We start from the raw sequence: 17,493 nt of genomic DNA, 5'->3' as shown, positions 1-17,493 counted from the left end.
AGGTCCTGAACTCTACAACTCCAGTAAACAGTCTTGGCGGTGCAGGATATTAAGGCAGCGATCGCGTAAGATGTCAATCACGATGGGGTGTTGTCCCAGGAGATTTGTTTTGAAGACGGCAGGGGCTGAGTTCAAAGAGGCAGCTTCTGGCCCCATCAGCATGGCCTTGATGATCTGGTCAATATCCCCACCCTTTCCGGCATGTCGACCCGGTGAGAGGAAGGCATATGCTACCACGAGTGCGTGACCAGGCGGAAGTAGACCCCGTTGTGGTAGCGACTCAAGCAAGGGCTCATTGAAATCGTATTCTGGATCGGGCCGCCGTTCCATGGAGCAGGCAACGACCGCAGGTGCCTGGGCCATGTGCTGATGAAGCTGATCGCGAACCCACGTGCCCAAAAGGTTGCGGACATGGGTTACGGCGGGTGTAGGGGAGCCATGGTCTACCACAGCCACGGTGCAGGGCCGCTGACGCCAGTCGTGCTCGTCCAAAGTGGCCAGCACATTATCGCACAGGGCGCGGGCGATCCGCTGGTCATTCTGGCCGTCTTCGGGATCCACCAGGGCCCGAGCGACCACGACGCGAGGTGGCGCGGTATCTGGCTCCTCACGGGACCTTATGAGGGGCTGGAGCATAGTTGGAATGGTGCCTCGCAGCTGGTCGCTGGGTGCAATGAAGAAGGGGGTGATGACAATCGTTTGGTATCCCGCATCAAGGGCGCGCTGCACAGCATGGGTCAAAACCTCGCCTCGAGCGCCATTCAGTGCGCTGGGTTTGATGCGATCACTGAAGCGCAGGCTAGCTGGTACCACAGTGGCCACCTCGCGCGGGTCGAGCCGCTGAGCCAGCAGGTGGGCGGACCGCATGAGACTGCGAAATGACGCGGCACGCAATGATCCATTATCAACGAGTATCACCACGGCCCGCCCCTGCGCTGGAGGAAGCACATGCCAGCTCGCGGATTTGTCGTCCTCTGTTGCTGTGCGCTTCACAGTAAGGCTATTCCAGCCCACCACTGCCAACTCCAGCACCCACAGCCACATGGCACTGCAACTCCTTGAAACGTGAAAAAAAAAAAAAAAAAAAAAAAAAAAGAAAAAGTCAAAAGAAAATACATGTACAGGGCAACTTCCCATAAGAATCCCCCGCCTCTTGCCTTTCGACTCTGGCTCTCGGTTATTGTCCAAAGCGTATGCACGCGCGCTTTCTGTGGTGATTCAAGTGTGGCACTCTGAGTGGTGCTGGTGATGCGGGGAAAGCAAAGGTTGTATCTGAGTCGATTAAACAGCTGTATTTGTGCAACTTTACTGCTGAGACAGTCGCAAGGCCTCTAGTTGCTGCTGAACGCGAGCACATTCTGCTTGAAGATCCGCATCGTGTGGGGCAATGGCAACGGCTTGACGGTAGTCATGCAGGGCTGGTGCGCACCGAGAAACACACCAGGGGGTGAGGTCGAAAGAGTTTGGCTCAGGAGCAGTCGACGGGTCCATGAACGGGCGAGCGTACCGGCATCAAGGTCCTCAATCATTTCCAAAGCAACAGCTCGGCGAAGATGGGCGCGGAGACGATCTTTGGCATTGCTAGGACAGGGCGGCTGCAGAAGCGATAAGGCCTTGCCCGCATCAATGGCACCGGCTTGCGGATCGGTGCACTTGAGATGAGCAGCGGCTCGCAGTGAGTAGAGGCTTGCGTTGCTCGGGTCCAGCGTCACTGCAGAGGACCCATGCCCCACACGCATCCCCAAATTGTGAGAGAGGGGCTGAGGAGCTGACGGATTTGAGGTGTGTCGCCAAGGTCAGATCAGGGTCAGCCCGGTTCACGCAGAGACGTACAGCCAGCGGTGTAGGCATTGATGGCGCTTTGATAATCCTCATTCTGGAAAAATTGACTGTCGGGCATGGCCGCAGGCCAATTGTTCACGGGTCGCAAGGAAGTTGAGTTGCCCCTGCGACAACGGTCGGCCCAATTGGTCGCCCAGGCAGGACCAGACAAGATTCGAAACGTACCGGCCCTTGTCTCGGTACCACAGCGGATCATGCTCCACATCACCGGGCTTGCTGGCCTTGGCCGCCTCCACGGCCTTGCGGGCCGCAGCTTGTTTTTCGAGCCACTGGGGTTCAGGCCGCGAACAAGCGACATGAGCTGGGGCGAGTGTGGAAACACAGCCGTTGGCGCTTGTTACCTCTTCTTCCTGCTGCCGGTACGATTCGCGCTGCGGTGTCGTAAACTCGCGCTTGGAAAAGGTAAACTGCTCGTCGGCAAAAACGATGCGCCCGAGGCCGTGAGCTTGAGGCGGGGTGGAGCGTTGATCGACATGCCGGCTGTACCTTGATGGTGCCCGCAGTTCGCACGGGTGGGCGATTTGCACTGGCCGTGGCGCCACTCAGACCATGACGCTGCGCCGCGTCGTTCTGGGTTATCGCCCGGGCCTGTGCATCCGCTGCTCATTGTACGTGTAAATCAGAGAAGGGCAAGGTCAGGGCTACGAGGTCAGGCGGCAACAACTGGTTTAGCCAACAAGCGAGGTACCAGGGGCAGCTAAGCGTGCCTTCATCGCGCTGTCGCTGTTTTTCTGTCTCGATGGCATTGCGTTCCGCTTCTTCAATCTAGGCTCGTACGGCATCCAGGATCATAGCGAGTCGGTTCAGATATTGTTTCGCGATGAATGCAGGTGGTTGCTTTAGACGGTTGAGGCGGGATCTCCAACGTGGGTTGTGGCGGACAGGGGGGTGGATCACACCTCCATCTGGCGTCGCACAGCTGCGCGTTCCTTTTCATGTTGTTCAAGGGCACGTGTTTCCGCAGCAGCTGTCATTTGTGCCTCGGCGCGAGCCTGAGCCTTGGCGCGCCTTTGAAGCAGCTCCGCTCGTTCACTACAAAAGCGTGTTCACAGGAGCGGGTGGTGTCGATGAGTGGTGCAGGGGCAAAGAGAAGGGAGAGAGGGGGCGTATTGCGCCACCCTTGGGCCGCGGGCAGATGTGCTCGGGATTGAGCAACGTACGCGGGAAGGTGCAAGGTGGGCCAAGTGGCGGGCTCGCGCTTCACAAGGGTGAAGACTGCAACGCCATTGCCAATTACGGCCTTGCTCGCCCCATCATCAATGGCGGCAAAGAGGTCGACCTCAAAAAGAAAGGGGGGAGCATTGACCTAGCACCCATGTTCAAGAGTGAGTCTGTCCAATGCAAAGGGGAAGATGACAAGCGCCGCCTGCGTTGGTGGCCAAACCTTGACGAAGACGTCGTTGGTGTAAACATCGGCCTTTTTCGGGTGGACGCCCTTGAGCGGCACTTCCAGATGAACCTGATTGTGGGTTGAGATTTTGGCGAGGTGAGTTCCCTCACCCACGCTTGTGCCCCCTCCGCCTTCCCCTCAGGGTGGTGTGCACCGGTCACTCCTGTGCCACTCGCCGGCTCGGTGGCCTGGCCAGCCCCCCTTGCTCTCGTCGCCTCACCTCGTCGTCGGTTTGTGTCCAATTGAAGTCCTTGATGACCACGGGCATGATGGACGATGACGCGTGTCGTGTCGTGTTTGTGTGCGTCGGCTGCGTGTGTATGTGTGGGCTATCCTCTCCACTGCAGCAGCTTCCTGCCCCTGCAAAGACCACCCATCCAGTCAGACCATGAGAGTTCCACAACTTGTCAAGAAAAAAAAAAGGGACTCAGAGGAGCAGCGTGCCCTAGCACGGCACAGGCCCCCCCCCCATCATCGCCGGTCAAGTCGTGGTCGAGCTGCACCGACCAAGCCAAAAAAAAAAAGCAAGCAGCTCATTAACAACACCCGCATTAAAGCTCCATTCGACTGCATCAACCATCGCAAGCCGCTGCACCATATCAACACAAACTCGCAATACACATACGCCAAGTACATCACCCTTGGAAACAGCCCGCTCTGACGTCAAATATCTGACAATGTACACACAAAAAAGTAAAATACAAAAATATTAATGTGATTCGTCCGGGAATCGAACCCGGGTCTACCGCGTGGCAGGCGGCAATTCTACCACTGAACCAACGAATCATCGCTTGTGAGGTTGGAGTGAGGTTTAGCATATATATGGCAACGTTTTGAATGAGTCGGATTTTGTGTGACAACAACGTCAAGTTGTGTGAATTTTCTTGTCGCGCATGTGATGGCGGGTCCAGGTCAGCCCGTCGGGGCTTGGGCAGAGCGTCGCGCTGATGCGTATGGAGGAATGGGGTTGTTTGCGCGCCGGGATATACCTGCAGGCACTCTGATCCTGCGTGAGCCGAGTGCTGGGTGCCTCGCGCGGCCAACGGGCTATTATGATGAGTAAGTCGGATGCGTCGGCGACATGCGTGCTTTTTGGTGCTCAAGACGAGTTCATTCATACGCTGGTACGCGCGTGTTTCACAATGCAGCAAAGTTCCCATCTGCGCCAATGCCGATGTGGCCATCCGACTGCTACAGGCGGCACCAGAACTAGCGGACCAGGCATGGCGCCAACTCCAGCCGCGCCAACACGAGTTCAACGCCTCGGACCCCATCCGCACGCTGCATCAGGCCGACCTCGAGTTGTCGCTACGTTACATGCGCGCCAAGCTCAAGGCGCAGCCTCCCGTGCAATCCTCGGGCGAGCTTCAACGCCTGGTAGCCATTTGCATGTACAACTGTTTTCTCACAGATCATGAACGACAACCCGGGTTTGACGTGCTTGGTCTTTGGCCCCAGGCGGCGGCCATCAACCACAGCTGTCGTCCCAACGCCACACATTATTTGGACGCGTCTGCCCCCATGAAGCCGCGCGAGTCGGGTGCCGATCTGCCCCCAGAGGGTGGCACTATGATCATACGCAGTGTGTCTGATATCGCCCGGGGCGAGCCTATCACTATCAGCTATGTCGAGCTGGGTGACCCTTGGCCTGTGCGCCAGGAGGCGCTGCGCACCGGATATGGGTTTGCCTGTACCTGTATTCGCTGCACAGAAGAAGCGGCGCTTGATTCGGAGCAATCCCTGCCGGGATCTAAGCCAAAGCTCGAGGTTGCTGCTCACGCGAATGGGGTCTCGCTCGAGCAACTCGGGCGAGCGCTCGAAGCACCAGCAGAGCTCCAGGTGCGCTTGCTCAGTGCCCTGCACGCCAAGGCAGCTGAGGGTCCAGCGTCGCCGGGCGCACAGTGTGTCCGTTACCAACTGGCACTTCGACTAGGACAGATTTTAGCACGGGGTACGCCTTCGGAACGTGCGACGGCTGTACAGCTGCTGTCCCAGGCATGGGACCTTGGTGCCACTTTTATGCCTCCTGGCTGGCCGGCGCAATCTACGGTAGCCCGTTATTTGGTGCGTCTCACGACCGAGTTGGGCTCTACCGCGGCCCACCACGCGTGGGTAACGCGCTTTGAATCATCTCGTGCGCTTTGCCGTGGTGGTCGTTGCACTCGATGTGAGGCCTACGGGCTGTGTCCGGGACCGGCCAACGCGCTCTGTTTGGCTTGTCAACCAACTCCAATTCAAACTCATGATTGACACAGGGCTAGCATTTCAACACTTTTTCCCCCTCGGGGTTGTTTCTTCTTTTGTGTTTCCTTTCATCTTTGCCGGGCCCATGTTCTGTCTGTCTCAACGACATAAAAACGGATATGGATGCAAAACACACTGTGGGAGCAGAGCCAGGCACGTTGCTCAGATGCCTTTTTGTTTGCTGTCTATCTTGGCTTTTCTTGGTCCGCTGGAACGGAGGCTAGCATGCGAGAGGTAGACCAACTGCTTGAATTGAATCTAGGAGCATGGGAGGGAAAAAAGCGGCATCGTGGCGGTCGATGGAAAACAATCTTGATAGTACGACCATGCTGTTTGGCCCCACGCTTCCCAGCTCATTTTCCTCTGTCCGGGGAAAAAGAGGCACGGGAGCACTCTAGGCTGAACACTCGGTAGGCACGCCAATGCACTCGAGGTCAGTGGGCAATTCAGCATACCTCACGTAATGCGAGGTCACGAAGATTGGCCTAGCAGCAACGAAACGTTGCTGTCATGTAGCACAATCAACGGGGCCGTGCTTGGCATCAAGAAGAAAAATCGTCAAAGCTCGCGCGATAGCGTTTCCGAGCTTCAAGTCACCAGGTTGTCCATCGGTACATCCGACTCCTACACTTATGCCTCCCAGGCTATTCTGGACTTGGGCCCACGGCTCTTGAGTTGGGCCACTAGAGTTCGGCGTGGGCGTCTGCATCAGGCGGCTGGAAGATGGGGCGCAGTAAGGATAGTGAAATGCCAAAAAAAAAAAAAAAAAAAGTGAGCTCCGGTGGCGGCAAAGGGCAGGCACGCTGGGGCTTGGCGCGGGCCGTGCAGAGCTGGAACTCACCGCGAGCCGCAAAAAGCCGCGGTCCGTCAGCAGCTTTTCGGCCTCATCACGCTGCAAGGGCGCGAGATCAACCGTCTGGCCACGGTTCGATCGGTCAAGGAAAGCGACGTGGTTCCAAGGTCCGACCCAAGGAGCAGCGTGCGATCCGACGTACCTCGACCTTGACGTCCTCGGCCGTGAAGAACATGATCTTGGGGCTGCGTCCGGGAATGTACTTGACTTCAACGTCCTTGGGGCGAGCACAATAAGGTGGCAGCGATGAGTTGGCAGGTGCGCTTGGCGGCGTCGCGCGATCGAGCCAAAGCCATGCCTCACCTTGTACAAAGGAGCAACAGTTTTGACAAAGTGGCGTGCCTCGGGAAGCTTGTTCAAACGTCAGCCAGAGCAGCTCTACACAAACCAAAGCAGGCAGGTAGAGAGGCAGGCGGGCCATGAATTGACACCGCGCGCGCGATCATTGTTGTGCTTTGATTTCAGAGCTGTTTCTACATTCCCAGGGACGTACCTCAATGCGAGCCTTGGCAATCTTCGCGTCCGAGGCCTCGCCTGTGGCCAGCACACCACCAGTGTCATCAGTCTTGGCCATTCTTTATACATGGTTCAACAAGATCTCGCACCCAGACGGTTGGTTTACCTCGAGCCGTAGCCACCAGCAGTACCGCCACCACCAGGGCCCAACACCATCGCGTCGCGGCCATCATTAAATTTTCGTCCGGTTCTGTTGCCCCTCTTCCAAAAGAAAGAAGAATGTTGTTGTGCTTCTCACTCTCTGTCTCTTCATTTTCTCTCTCTCTCTCTTCCTTTGTGTTTTTGCTCTTTATTTCTCTCGACCAAACCAATTCATTCGCTCTCTCTCTCTCTCTCTCTCTCTCTCTCTCTCTCTCTCTCTCTGTGGATCTCTTTCTGTTTGCCTTTTATACATTAGAGAGAGCATCACGTTCCTGTTATTTTGATTTTGATGTTCAATACAAACTAGCCGTTACATGCTGAAAGGATAAAGCGCTTTTTTGGGGGGGAGGTGCTGGGTTGATTTCGAGCATCTCCGAGACGCACAGTTTTGGTCTTCCTGTGGTGGGAAGGAGAGTGGTGGTTGCGATCGAGGATGGCAGGGACAGAGGATGATGTGGTGATGGCGCGAGAAGATGGGGAATCGGTCAACTCACCGTTGGTGGGGGTGGGGGAGTCCACGACATCGTCGCCGCCCCCGACCGCCGCATCGGCGTCGGCTGGAGGTCCAGCCAACGGCAAGCGCACCGTGGCGACCCGCTTGCCTCTGGTACTCAGCCGGACGAAGCGACCCTGTTTTCTGATGGAGGTCGAGGAAAAGGTAATTCGATGACAGCAAAGCATGGCCCTGGGGTTTGAGCAATTGACCTGTCTGCGCGCTACGTCTCATCTTGCTGCGCCGGGTCTTTAGATGAGCTTGCTGGGTGACGTGGGCACGGTGGGCCGATGTAGGTCGTCGACAGGCAAAAAGCACAGACACACCCGAAATATGTTGGAGTTGTGTTGTGTTGTGTTGTGTGTGTGTGTGTGTGTGGGTGTGTTGTATTGTGTTGTGCTGTTGCAAGATAAAAAGCCAAGCGTGCTGCGGCAGCTCATCACACGTTGTGGCGCAGTGACGGTCGAACCGGCGGCAGCTGAAAACCCCATCAAGCTGGATCTCAAAGGTTTGTGCGCATGTCTGCATCCAAGTGGCCCTTGCACGTCTTGGCCAGTCTACTCCTTCTCAACCCGTGCTTGGTTGGCATCTAGGCTATGTTTTTGAGGGTGATGTTGTCAACTGCATGAGCTACCTCGTGGTATGTGCGCTGTGGGATAGGGTTTTTGCTGTGTGTGAGCGATATCGGCAACTGCCCATGGGGGGAAGGGAGCTGGGGCGAACACACGTCGATACAGCCATGGCGGCTCGATTTGCGTCCGCGGAGCTTCTCGCCGCGCCCTCATGAACGGGCGTGCAGGTGGAGATGACAAATGCAACAGAGAAGAATGAAGCACAGGCCGTGGTGACGGGCGTTTACAATCAATTGCTGCGCCCATCCAACATCTACAGCGTCATGGATACAGAAACCGTGCTCGAGGTGTGCTCTTCTTTCACCTGCCAACCACCTCCCATTCTGGATGGAGACGCGTGCAGTGACTATGAATCTTGGTTGGTTGGGGTGCGCGGTGCAATGCAGGGAGTGCTGGAGGAGGAGGTCTTGAATGAGAATGGCGTGGTGGACAGCGAGGCCATTGCAGCTGCCAAGCCCCAGGGATCAAAAGCTACCAAGGCCACAAAACCGGTGCGTTTCGGGACATGGGCTGGCATCTGCCACCTCGTTTGGCATCCGTGCTTGGTTTTTTCGACGGTCCCTGGTCTGTGCCGACTGATTGTTTTGGGTGCCTGCAATGAATAGAAGAAGAAAACGCGCAAGAAAAAACCTTAAGGGTGGAGTTTGGGTCAATAATATCCGAGGCAAGTTCTGTCAGACTTGCGGTGAATGGGTTGATGGGGCAGCTGAGCCGTTCCCGCACCGGCCCAGGTGTTGTCATCTCAAAGCAGAGGTGGCGACGCTTGATGAATTGAAGACCGTCAAACCAGGTGACTTCGCGCCCAAAGCAGCAGCCGGCTAGGATATAAAAAAAACCCACTCCCACAAGGAAAAAAGCGACAAAAAAAGTAAAAGAGGCACACAGACGGACAGAAACGGAGGGGGGAAGCGGAACGAGGGTGTCTGCGGGCTCTCGAGAGACCAAGCTCAAATCCCACAGAGACGTGTGCGCTGCACACGCTCGTTCCACGCCTCGAGACGTCAGGGCCGACGAAGCGGCCGTCGAGCATGAGTTTGACAAGAGCGTTTAGACCGGTTTGGCCTACTGGGACTGATTCTGGGCCGGTGTGCAGGCCGAGGCCGGGGCCTCGCCACGCAGCTCCTTCATGGCCTGCGTCAGCATCTGGTTGCAGAGGGCGGCGTAGGGGTTAAGTTTGACGGCCATGCGGCGGGCCCACTGGTTGCCAAACCCGGCTGCCTTTTCAAAATCAGCGCGAGCGGCGTCGTCGTTCCCGCGCACGCGATTCAGAACGCCGCGTTGCGCATAGGCTTGGCTGGCCACTTCGCGGGGGAGGGGGCAGTGATTGATGGCCATGTCCAAATCTTTCCAAGCTGCCTCGGTGTCATGCTTCATCTGATATAGCTGGGCGCGGTTGTTGTAGGCACTAGCACGCTTGGGGTCCTTGGCCAGGACAAGTTCAAACTTTTGCAGGGCCTCGTCCAGTTGACCGCCTTCGGCCAGCTTGGCTGCCTCCGTCTCCTATCCGAGTTGGCATGCGTAGGGCCAGCAGGAGAGCGCGTGTGAGTGATGCTCAAATGCCAGAGACACAGGGCAAGCGTGAACGTGTCCAGAGCACATTATCATACCAGCTGGCGCAGCTCAAGTTCGGCCTCGCTGACGGGGTCCTGCTCCTGATCCGCAGTCGCCGTGTTGTCCTTGGGTGGCTGCGCGCCGGGCAGCTGCGGCATCTCTGGGTCGAAGATGGCATCGAGGATGGCGTCGTCACTCATACCCTTTGCTTGCGCCATGATTGGACGTTTAATGGTAAATCGCGAGGTAGCGAGCGAGCGAGCGAGCGAGTGAGTTCAGGGTCAGCAAGGGTTGGCAGTCTGGAGGCCCGTCGAGCGCGTTCGTCGAGAAACTACTGTAGCGCTCGACGCAATCTGAAGATCTCACTGCATTCGTCAAAATAGGATCGGAGTAAATTTCACTGGTTTCGTGTACTGGATTTCGTGCCTGTTGGGGTACCCCCTAACTTTGAACGGGGGTTTTGGCGTCAACTTTCAAAGTTAAGCACTACACAGGTTCTATGTGTATGCATGACGGAGATGGTCTTGGATGTATGTTTGCCGGCCTTGCATGGGTCTTTTGTCTTTTGCACGTTCGATGGAAGCGGTGCCAGTCATCATAGCCATCGGTTAGCTTTTCTGGTGCCACACTTGCAAGTTGCTACAGTTGGCTGAGGCGGACCGTCAGTGTCTCAATTGAGGTCAGTACAGCCGAATCTCTCTCATCTCCGCTTCCGCCTCTTCTCGAGTCGCATCAGCTTCGTCATCGGCAAGAGCGAGCTGGATCATGGCAACCGCTGCCCTCTTCTGTGCCCTCAACTGCAATCTGAAATCGAGCCACGCTGTCTGTACCAGTCTGCCTGGCCTGTCGGTGGCATTTGAAGGTCATTAAATTCTGACCCATCGCAACGCAAGTGGGGGAAGCTGACAAGGGCCATCCTGTCGACAATACTTGCGACATCCAGAGTGCCATCATAGCTACAATCTGCCCCCAGTTTGAAAGCGGGGTCTCTTTGCACCTCCATAAAATGGCCGCGACCCTGTTGAGTGCGCAGCATCACCTGGGTCGAAATAGCGAGGGCAAGCTGCCAGTTGCCAGTCAAACGTTCGCCTCACTCGTAACGGCAGCGGCTGTCTGATGTCCGTCTTCCATTGCTTGCGCCCATTGCAGCTGTTCAAGCATTGAGTGCGAGGCATAGGTGCGTACACCATTTTTTCGCCGGATCGGCGGCATTTTGTAACGGTCACTTTGCAAGTTGCCCTTGCTAAGGGAAAAATGCAATTTGGCTCAAAAAGTCAAAGTTGAATGAGACTTTCTACCTTAATATTTCAAAGTTGGAGGGTATCCCACTGTATTGCTGTGCTGTGCTGTTGCTACTAAATTCTCTTGCGTTGTCGCCTCCGCCTCCGCCTCCGCCTGAGTCCGCTTTCTCACACGGGCAAGAATGGCTGTGCGCGACGGTGGGACGCGCGTCAATGGAGCCCGTACCATGGGATGGAGTCAGACTGATGACTTGCCCTGAGCCCTCGACCGACTCGTCTGGCCTTTGACGCTGTCTTTGGTAGGGTTGGAGGAAGCCAGCACGTGTGTTTTGACAGTTTGAGACAAGCAAAATTCGTCTTCGCTTGCATCTGAGTCGCAAGACATGGAGCGCTTCGACCCCACGACACGAAGCCGTGTGCTTGCTTGCGGTACAAGGAAACACGCACACACGCGGGCAAGGGCACAAGTCGGCAGGTCTCACTCCATAGCGTTTCTTTCAGACGTGCGCGTGTCACAGACTCCTCGGAGACTAGGACTGAGACTGAGCCATGGGACCTGATTCCTTTTTGTGTGTGTGTGTGTGTGTGTGTGTGTGTGTGTGTGTGTTGTCCCTTAAAAGACTACTGGTCTCGGATGACATTGAGCACGCTTGCAACCCTCTTGCCCCTCAGCGCCATCTGCCTGCCAGCGCCAGCGCCAGTATGCCAGCGCGTGTCGCGAAACGTGGGGGTGTGCTGCACCCCAAAAAGACTCTCTCTGATGTCATTGATCAGTTCAGGGTGTGCCATGACGTCTCTGGGAAGGATTGGAAGAGAAAAACAAACAAGAAACCTCAGTGTGCCCTGCCCCCGACCTATAACTGCCAGGTTGGGCTGGCTCCAAGACCTTCGAGGATGCGGGCGGGCGCTGAACGCGACAGACACTCGGCTGCCATTGGAGATCGACATGGTGATCGCGTCCCACATCCCAAGAAACGGCCAATATTTGAAGACCCCAAACCCGGGAGTTCAGGGGTCAGTTCTGAAAACTTGCCCCAACTTTCCTGGCGAGGTGTCGGAGTGCCTCGTGCCCATAAGAATATGAATCTCATCACGGCGCAGCATATCACAGTCTGGCCCAGGCGCACAGATGCACTCAGACGCACGCAGACGCACACAGATGCACACGCCCACACGAGGTGCACGCTGCCAAAACGGCACCACACTCAAGACCTGCAGATCATGGCCGACCAAAGGCTGTTTTGGTTGTTAGGCCCAGTGTACATGGGTCTGACTCGGCACATTGTCCCAGCCAAACCGAGCGCACCGCGCTTTTATTCCCCATCGCTGGACGCACAGCAAGCTAGCATGGACAAAGATCGAGCGTGGAGGCCCACGAGCTGAAAGCCCATGTCCGCTCTTTGAAACTACGACGCACACCAAATCATTCATCTGCCATCGCAGCCACACTTGAGCACACTTTGCCGGGCGAGCTTTGAAAACCCCCAGAATAAGAAAGCCACACTGCACACCACGAGAAGGGTGCCGGAGGAGGTAGTCCGTGCCCTCCTCTGCACACCCTTGGCTGTTGGGTGGTGGCCCCTTCCGACGTAGTAGACAATCTCTCCAAAGGCCACAGCGATTTCTAGCGAGTCGTACGGTCGTGCGTTGGGGGAAACAACAGGCCGTCACCCTGCAACCTCGCCACCTCCCCAGCGTTGTGCTTTGACCTTGAGGTGGCTCACACACACATTCACAGCCAGTCGCCTTACTACAAACACAGCAGCATCCCACTCCGAGTCAGGAGAGAACGCGCGAGCGCGCGATCGGCACGAACATGCTATGGTGAAAAGGGAAAAAAAAAAAAGAGAGAAAGGCCTGGTTCGAGCTTCGAGTGCTGTGTGCACGGGAGGAGGGGGAAGATCAATACAACAACGAAGCGGCGACGGCAAAAACGCCGCGGTCCGTTCGTCTCCCTCGTGCCCAGCACGTCGATCACCCAGTGATGAACCTCCTCTGATCATGAGGAAAAACTAAGGGAGCGTAAAGGAGAGGGTCACTCACAAACACAAGTTGAGTGTGGGGAAGGGAGCTCTGAAAAGCCCAGCAATCACACCGAGTCGTACCACAACCCACAACCCGACCACGACTCGGCTTCCTCCCTCCCATGTGTTGCGGGAACGCAGCCCCAACGTCAAAAGGCTCCCCCCTTTGTACGGTTTTCATCAATACACAGGAGCGCCCTTGGCCTGCTTCGTCTCTCGACAGCACGAGTTGCAGTCCCGCCATTCTCCGTGCTTTGGCCTCCTGAGTGAACACCCGGGAGCCAGGGAACGGTATTTTCCTTCTGCCCACCCTGGCGCACCCCACCACGTCGCTGTCGCAGTCCAACTCCACTGGCCAACTCCTCGAGCGAGAGCCACAGTGAAGTGACTAGATCCACCTTCCCTTTTTCTTTCTTTTGGATCGTGTTTGACTCCCCCAAGACGATCGGCTTCGCAGACCATCTCGCCGCCGCTTCGATATCAGCCCCTCTCTGGTTTTCCCCGAGCCCAAGCCCAACCCAACGTGCCGGTTATCTTCCCTATAGCGGAGGATTACTGCTCAATAGCGCCACCTTTGAGGCCACTGGAACAACAACAACAACGACAGCAAGATCTCAACCAAGCCAGCTCAAACCAGGCCCCCCTCACTATTGGCGCTGCACCAAGGGTCTCGAGGGTAGGTGTGCGCCTCACCTGCAAGCCACCTCCTCACCTTGTCCATCTCCGTCCTCCATGGCTCATCGGTGGTTGGCTCGTGCAACAGACAAAGCTTGCCGGTGCCGCCAATTGGCTTCTTTCTTGCTTCTTCACCCACGGTATGTTTTTTTCCTGTGTGGCGGCGGCTAAATGATCTGTCTGGTGTTGGTACTGTTTCCTCCGCTGCCCACGGTGCCAACACCCATGAGCCAAAACCTATGCACAACCACACCCAGCCAGATGGCACACACTGTCTGGACTCTCACCACAGCACGAGGAACAAGTCTTACTGCTGCAAGTTTTTTTTTTTTTTTTCTGGACTGCGGCTTCATCGTCAAGACTTGTATTGCCATCTCTTTCTATCACTGAATGTGTGTGTGTGTGTGTGTGTGTGTGTGTGTGTGTGTGTGTGTGTGTGTGTGTGTGTGCTTCTCTGCTCCTTCTTTCTGCCAATTTGACTTCCTTTTGTCCAGTGTGGCTTGGCGGTGTGGTAGACTTTTTGTTGTGAGTGTGACCAATGCGTCTTGTCTGGCGGTCCCACGTCATCATCGCACTAACACACCATACATAACACATAGACTGAACTACCGCTGTTTCACACACACTTTGGTTCTTATGGATGGGTGCGCTGATGTCACGGGGTGGCGAAGTGTGGGGTTGTCATCTACTGTAGACCAAGCTCCTATTGTGATTTTTCCCTTGTGTTGTTTCTTCCTACGTAAAGTGCCAGTGCCACACCCCTTGCTCCGCGTGCGTGGGACTGGGGGATGGGCTCGGGTTTTGTGCTCGAGACAAAAGAGTCGCGTTTTTATGTTGGGCTGCGAGTGACTCGCTCTTGGTGTTTGCTCAGATTTCTTTTCGCTTTCCTCTCTCTTTCCTCTCACTTTCCTCTCTCTCCTTTTTGGGGTCGGATCTGATCTGATTTGATCGCTCGCTTCGGTTTCGGTTCGGTGCAAATCAGATCAGATCGCAACCCCGCCCTTTGTGTGTGTCTGTCTCTGTGTGTGTGCATTTTCATCATCTCTCGGTGACGCTCTTCCGCCGATTCATATCTCTTGTCTCTGACCCTGTGGTCAGGCCTTTCTTGTGTCTTTCTGTGCGCACCAAAGGCGCACCCAAAACACGAGACACAAGACACTAGCACATTGAGCATTTCCTCTGCTGCTTCTCTTTCGTCCCTCGGTGGCGTGGTCCTGGCGGGGCTCTCCATGTTCCCTTATCCGTGTGCTGGGTGATTGATCCTTGGCAGACACAAGACTTGACAAAAAAAACAGGCGCAGGATGGCCTTTTCTGCTCCAGATCTGACCACCGACGTTGCTGGCGCGTCCAACACTGCCGAGGAGGATGCCGCAAACAACATTTGCCTCACCAGGCTCAACCAGTCACCCGTTAGTGACTCGGGCATAGCCACTTCCAGCCCAAGCTCACCCCTCTTTGACCACAACTTGAGCTTGCATGATAACATCCGCTACACGCAGAGCGCCCTCGCTACTCGTCCAGGCCCCTCCGACAGCCCCACCCTGAACTTTAACGATTTGAACCTCTCCTCACCCGCCAAGCGGGGCAATGGATCTGCCGTCGAGAGCCCACAGCCTCCCAAGATGATTTGCCGTTCGCGCAGTGTTGGTGATCTGTTCTCCAAGCGCACCTTTTCCGAGCGGTCAGTCACCCCTGCCTCGCCTTGTTTTTTGAACACACAGAACCACTGGCTTTTTCCTTTTCTTTCACACAGAGTCACGTTTTGTTTCACATGTCAGCCAGTCTCGACGAATGTTCCGAGTCTCTCAACACACATGCACACACACATGCAGATGTCAGCACTTCTTCCGAGTCTCCTTGTCTCCTTGGTTGAGCGCGTTTTTTTCCCCGCTGAGTTTTTTTTTTTGCCCCCTTGGCTGCTTCGACTGCAGGTGCATGTGGTAACCACATGACACCTTGCATTCGGCGCCAAATTCAGTCTCCATACACATTCACATTCATCAACCTGCACCTGCACACATTCTTCCTTAACGCACCTAAAACACACATGGTCAAAGCCCCCTGATATTGTGAACACCCGGCTCAGTGGCTCGCCTCGTGTTTTGCTCTTGGCTGCGGCTCTGGCACTACACACTGCCATTTTTCTTCTTCCTCCTCTTCATCTCTCCTTCTTTCCTCGTCTCGCCCTGCTCTCGCATCATCCGGCCACTGACCAATCACCATGGCGGCTGGCTCTTTGGTTCTCTTCCCCAGACTATCGGCTTCCTGTAGCAGGCAGGCCTCCGCCTCCAACAGCCCCACCCGCTTTCATTCGACTCCTTGTTCATCTCCGTTGCCAACGCCTACGCATCCAGTGTCCTGCACCTACCCTATCCGCAACCAGCGTCGCCCTTCTGGAACACTGCGCCGGCCGTCGCCCACCCCAGCCAGCGCACAACGCACCTCCTCGCCCCTGCATATCGTCATGGACGAGCAGAATGTCCTGCCCACAGTTCGAGTGGAGCACAACCAAGTCACAGGCGACACAGTCATTGACACAGTCTGGGGCGACGGCCGCCGTAAATTTCGTGACTACATCATCATAGATGCTCGCTATCCATACGAGTATGATGGCGGTCACTTGATCGGCGCCGTCAACTTTTATCTTCCAGACATGGCGGCTGAATACCTGCTGGCTCGCGGTGACCTTTCCCAAACACTCATCTTAGTCCACTGCGAGTTTTCCAAGGAACGCGGTCCTGCGCTCTACCATTATCTCAAGCGTGTCGAGGCCAAGGCTTGCAAGAACGGTGGACAAGGCAGTCTGTTTCCCCACCTCTACGTTCTTCATCAAGGCTACAAACAGTTTCATGCAGAGCATCCCACGTATTGCTCTCCTCGTGGCTATGTTCCTATGACTACTGCCGCTCACAAGTCCGAGTGCCAGGCATGTGAAAAGAAGCGCCAGCAGGTGGCAGATTCAACCATCCGCCGCACCCGCAAGCGGGATTCCGCCATTTCCATCAATGAAGGCGAAGTTTGCCACTTTCGCTTCTAAACTTTCGCTCGAACGGCAGCGCGATGCCCCGATCTTTGAGCTGCGCGTCGGCTCCTTCGTCTTTGGTCATCCCCCAGTTCAACAGCATCCCAGTGTATTTTGGGGCTCCTTGCGTCTTCCTCTCTCTCCCCCCCCCGCCTTTCTCTTTTCTTGCCTCCTTGTCTGGTCTATGACGAAGATCCTGTATTTAGTCTCGTGTTTGTTGGACCCTCCACGTATGAGTGCTAGACGACTCTCAGTCCGCTAGATGTCAGGTGTCAACTTGACGTTCTTCCCTGTGTCCAAATTATTTGTGCCATGACTTATTTGAAACCCCCTTACTGTTTAGCTCTGCTCCAAGCAACGCTTGTAGGTGTTGGGCCCCAGTGGCCCAGCTCCCACCTTGGCAACTTTTGTCTGCTTCGCTTTGGCTATCGATATCGCTCGAACTCTTGTGTCGTGGAATTTGTCCTCGCTTCTGTTTTTTTTTTAATGAATGAGTCTACTCTTGCTCCCCCTTTTGGCTCGAGTCTCCGCTCGCTATAATCAGCCCCCTCCCTTCTTTGCCTGTGATTGAAATTGCGTTGGCCGTCTTGACAAAACGGCACTGTGCATGCAGACTTAGCTGCTGCACGAGCATTTCTTCACTCGCTGCTCTACTTCTTCGAAGTCGCCTCAAATCGAACCCGAATATTGCGTTTGCTTTCCCTTTGTTCCATAGCTACACGTCCCAAGTCCAGCACATGTGCGTTCAGCAGAGCTCTTCTTGTATCTCTTTTTGTAGAGAACGAAGTGGGGGGGGGGGGGGGGGGAAAAAAAGGGGGGGCTGGATTGGAAAAGCCCCTGCCATTTTTTGAAACCATTCGTTTTAAAC

At 55.6% G+C, this 17,493-nt stretch overlaps 6 protein-coding genes across 6 annotated transcripts; 3 read left to right on the top strand and 3 right to left on the bottom strand.

Moving 5' to 3' along the window:
* Positions 1 to 12: 12 nt before the first annotated feature.
* MONBRDRAFT_31996 (uncharacterized protein) lies at positions 13 to 3,500 on the bottom strand (the record flags this gene model as incomplete). Its single annotated transcript, XM_001744803.1, has 12 exons — positions 13 to 1,057; positions 1,310 to 1,418; positions 1,508 to 1,711; positions 1,834 to 1,889; positions 2,008 to 2,111; positions 2,184 to 2,249; positions 2,329 to 2,441; positions 2,620 to 2,701; positions 2,742 to 2,874; positions 3,003 to 3,148; positions 3,227 to 3,301; positions 3,453 to 3,500. 12 exons carry the CDS (start codon positions 3,498 to 3,500, stop codon positions 13 to 15), a joined length of 2,181 nt encoding a protein of 726 aa, XP_001744855.1.
* Positions 3,501 to 4,193: 693 nt separating this feature from the next.
* On the top strand, positions 4,194 to 5,482 carry MONBRDRAFT_36667 (uncharacterized protein; the record flags this gene model as incomplete). Its single annotated transcript, XM_001744973.1, has 2 exons — positions 4,194 to 4,291; positions 4,381 to 5,482. The coding sequence occupies 2 exons, from the start codon at positions 4,194 to 4,196 to the stop codon at positions 5,480 to 5,482; spliced, it is 1,200 nt and encodes a 399-aa protein (XP_001745025.1).
* Positions 5,483 to 5,638: 156 nt separating this feature from the next.
* Positions 5,639 to 7,044, bottom strand: MONBRDRAFT_31994 (uncharacterized protein; the record flags this gene model as incomplete). The annotated part of the gene is made up of 5 exons (XM_001744802.1): positions 6,952 to 7,044; positions 6,823 to 6,863; positions 6,472 to 6,546; positions 6,318 to 6,392; positions 5,639 to 5,734 (listed from the first exon to the last, which is right to left on the bottom strand). The coding sequence occupies exons 1-5, from the start codon at positions 7,016 to 7,018 to the stop codon at positions 5,639 to 5,641; spliced, it is 354 nt and encodes a 117-aa protein (XP_001744854.1). The 5' UTR covers positions 7,019 to 7,044.
* A 1,968-nt stretch (positions 7,045 to 9,012) lies between these two features.
* MONBRDRAFT_20636 (uncharacterized protein) lies at positions 9,013 to 9,978 on the bottom strand. The gene is made up of 2 exons (XM_001744801.1): positions 9,719 to 9,978; positions 9,013 to 9,611 (listed from the first exon to the last, which is right to left on the bottom strand). Exons 1-2 carry the CDS (start codon positions 9,878 to 9,880, stop codon positions 9,174 to 9,176), a joined length of 600 nt encoding a protein of 199 aa, XP_001744853.1. The 5' UTR covers positions 9,881 to 9,978; the 3' UTR covers positions 9,013 to 9,173.
* Positions 9,979 to 11,452: 1,474 nt separating this feature from the next.
* On the top strand, positions 11,453 to 12,286 carry MONBRDRAFT_7361 (uncharacterized protein; the record flags this gene model as incomplete). The annotated part of the gene is made up of 1 exon (XM_001744972.1): positions 11,453 to 12,286. One exon carries the CDS (start codon positions 11,453 to 11,455, stop codon positions 12,284 to 12,286), a length of 834 nt encoding a protein of 277 aa, XP_001745024.1.
* Positions 12,287 to 14,904: 2,618 nt separating this feature from the next.
* On the top strand, positions 14,905 to 16,640 carry MONBRDRAFT_31992 (uncharacterized protein; the record flags this gene model as incomplete). Its single annotated transcript, XM_001744971.1, has 2 exons — positions 14,905 to 15,284; positions 15,857 to 16,640. 2 exons carry the CDS (start codon positions 14,905 to 14,907, stop codon positions 16,638 to 16,640), a joined length of 1,164 nt encoding a protein of 387 aa, XP_001745023.1.
* Between the last annotated feature and the right edge of the window lie 853 nt (positions 16,641 to 17,493).

The sequence above is a fragment of the Monosiga brevicollis genome, genomic scaffold (genome assembly GCF_000002865.3).
Source record: "Monosiga brevicollis MX1 MONBRscaffold_7 genomic scaffold, whole genome shotgun sequence".
Lineage (NCBI taxonomy): Eukaryota > Choanoflagellata > Craspedida > Salpingoecidae > Monosiga > Monosiga brevicollis.
This window is presented reverse-complemented; position numbering and strand designations above follow the sequence as displayed.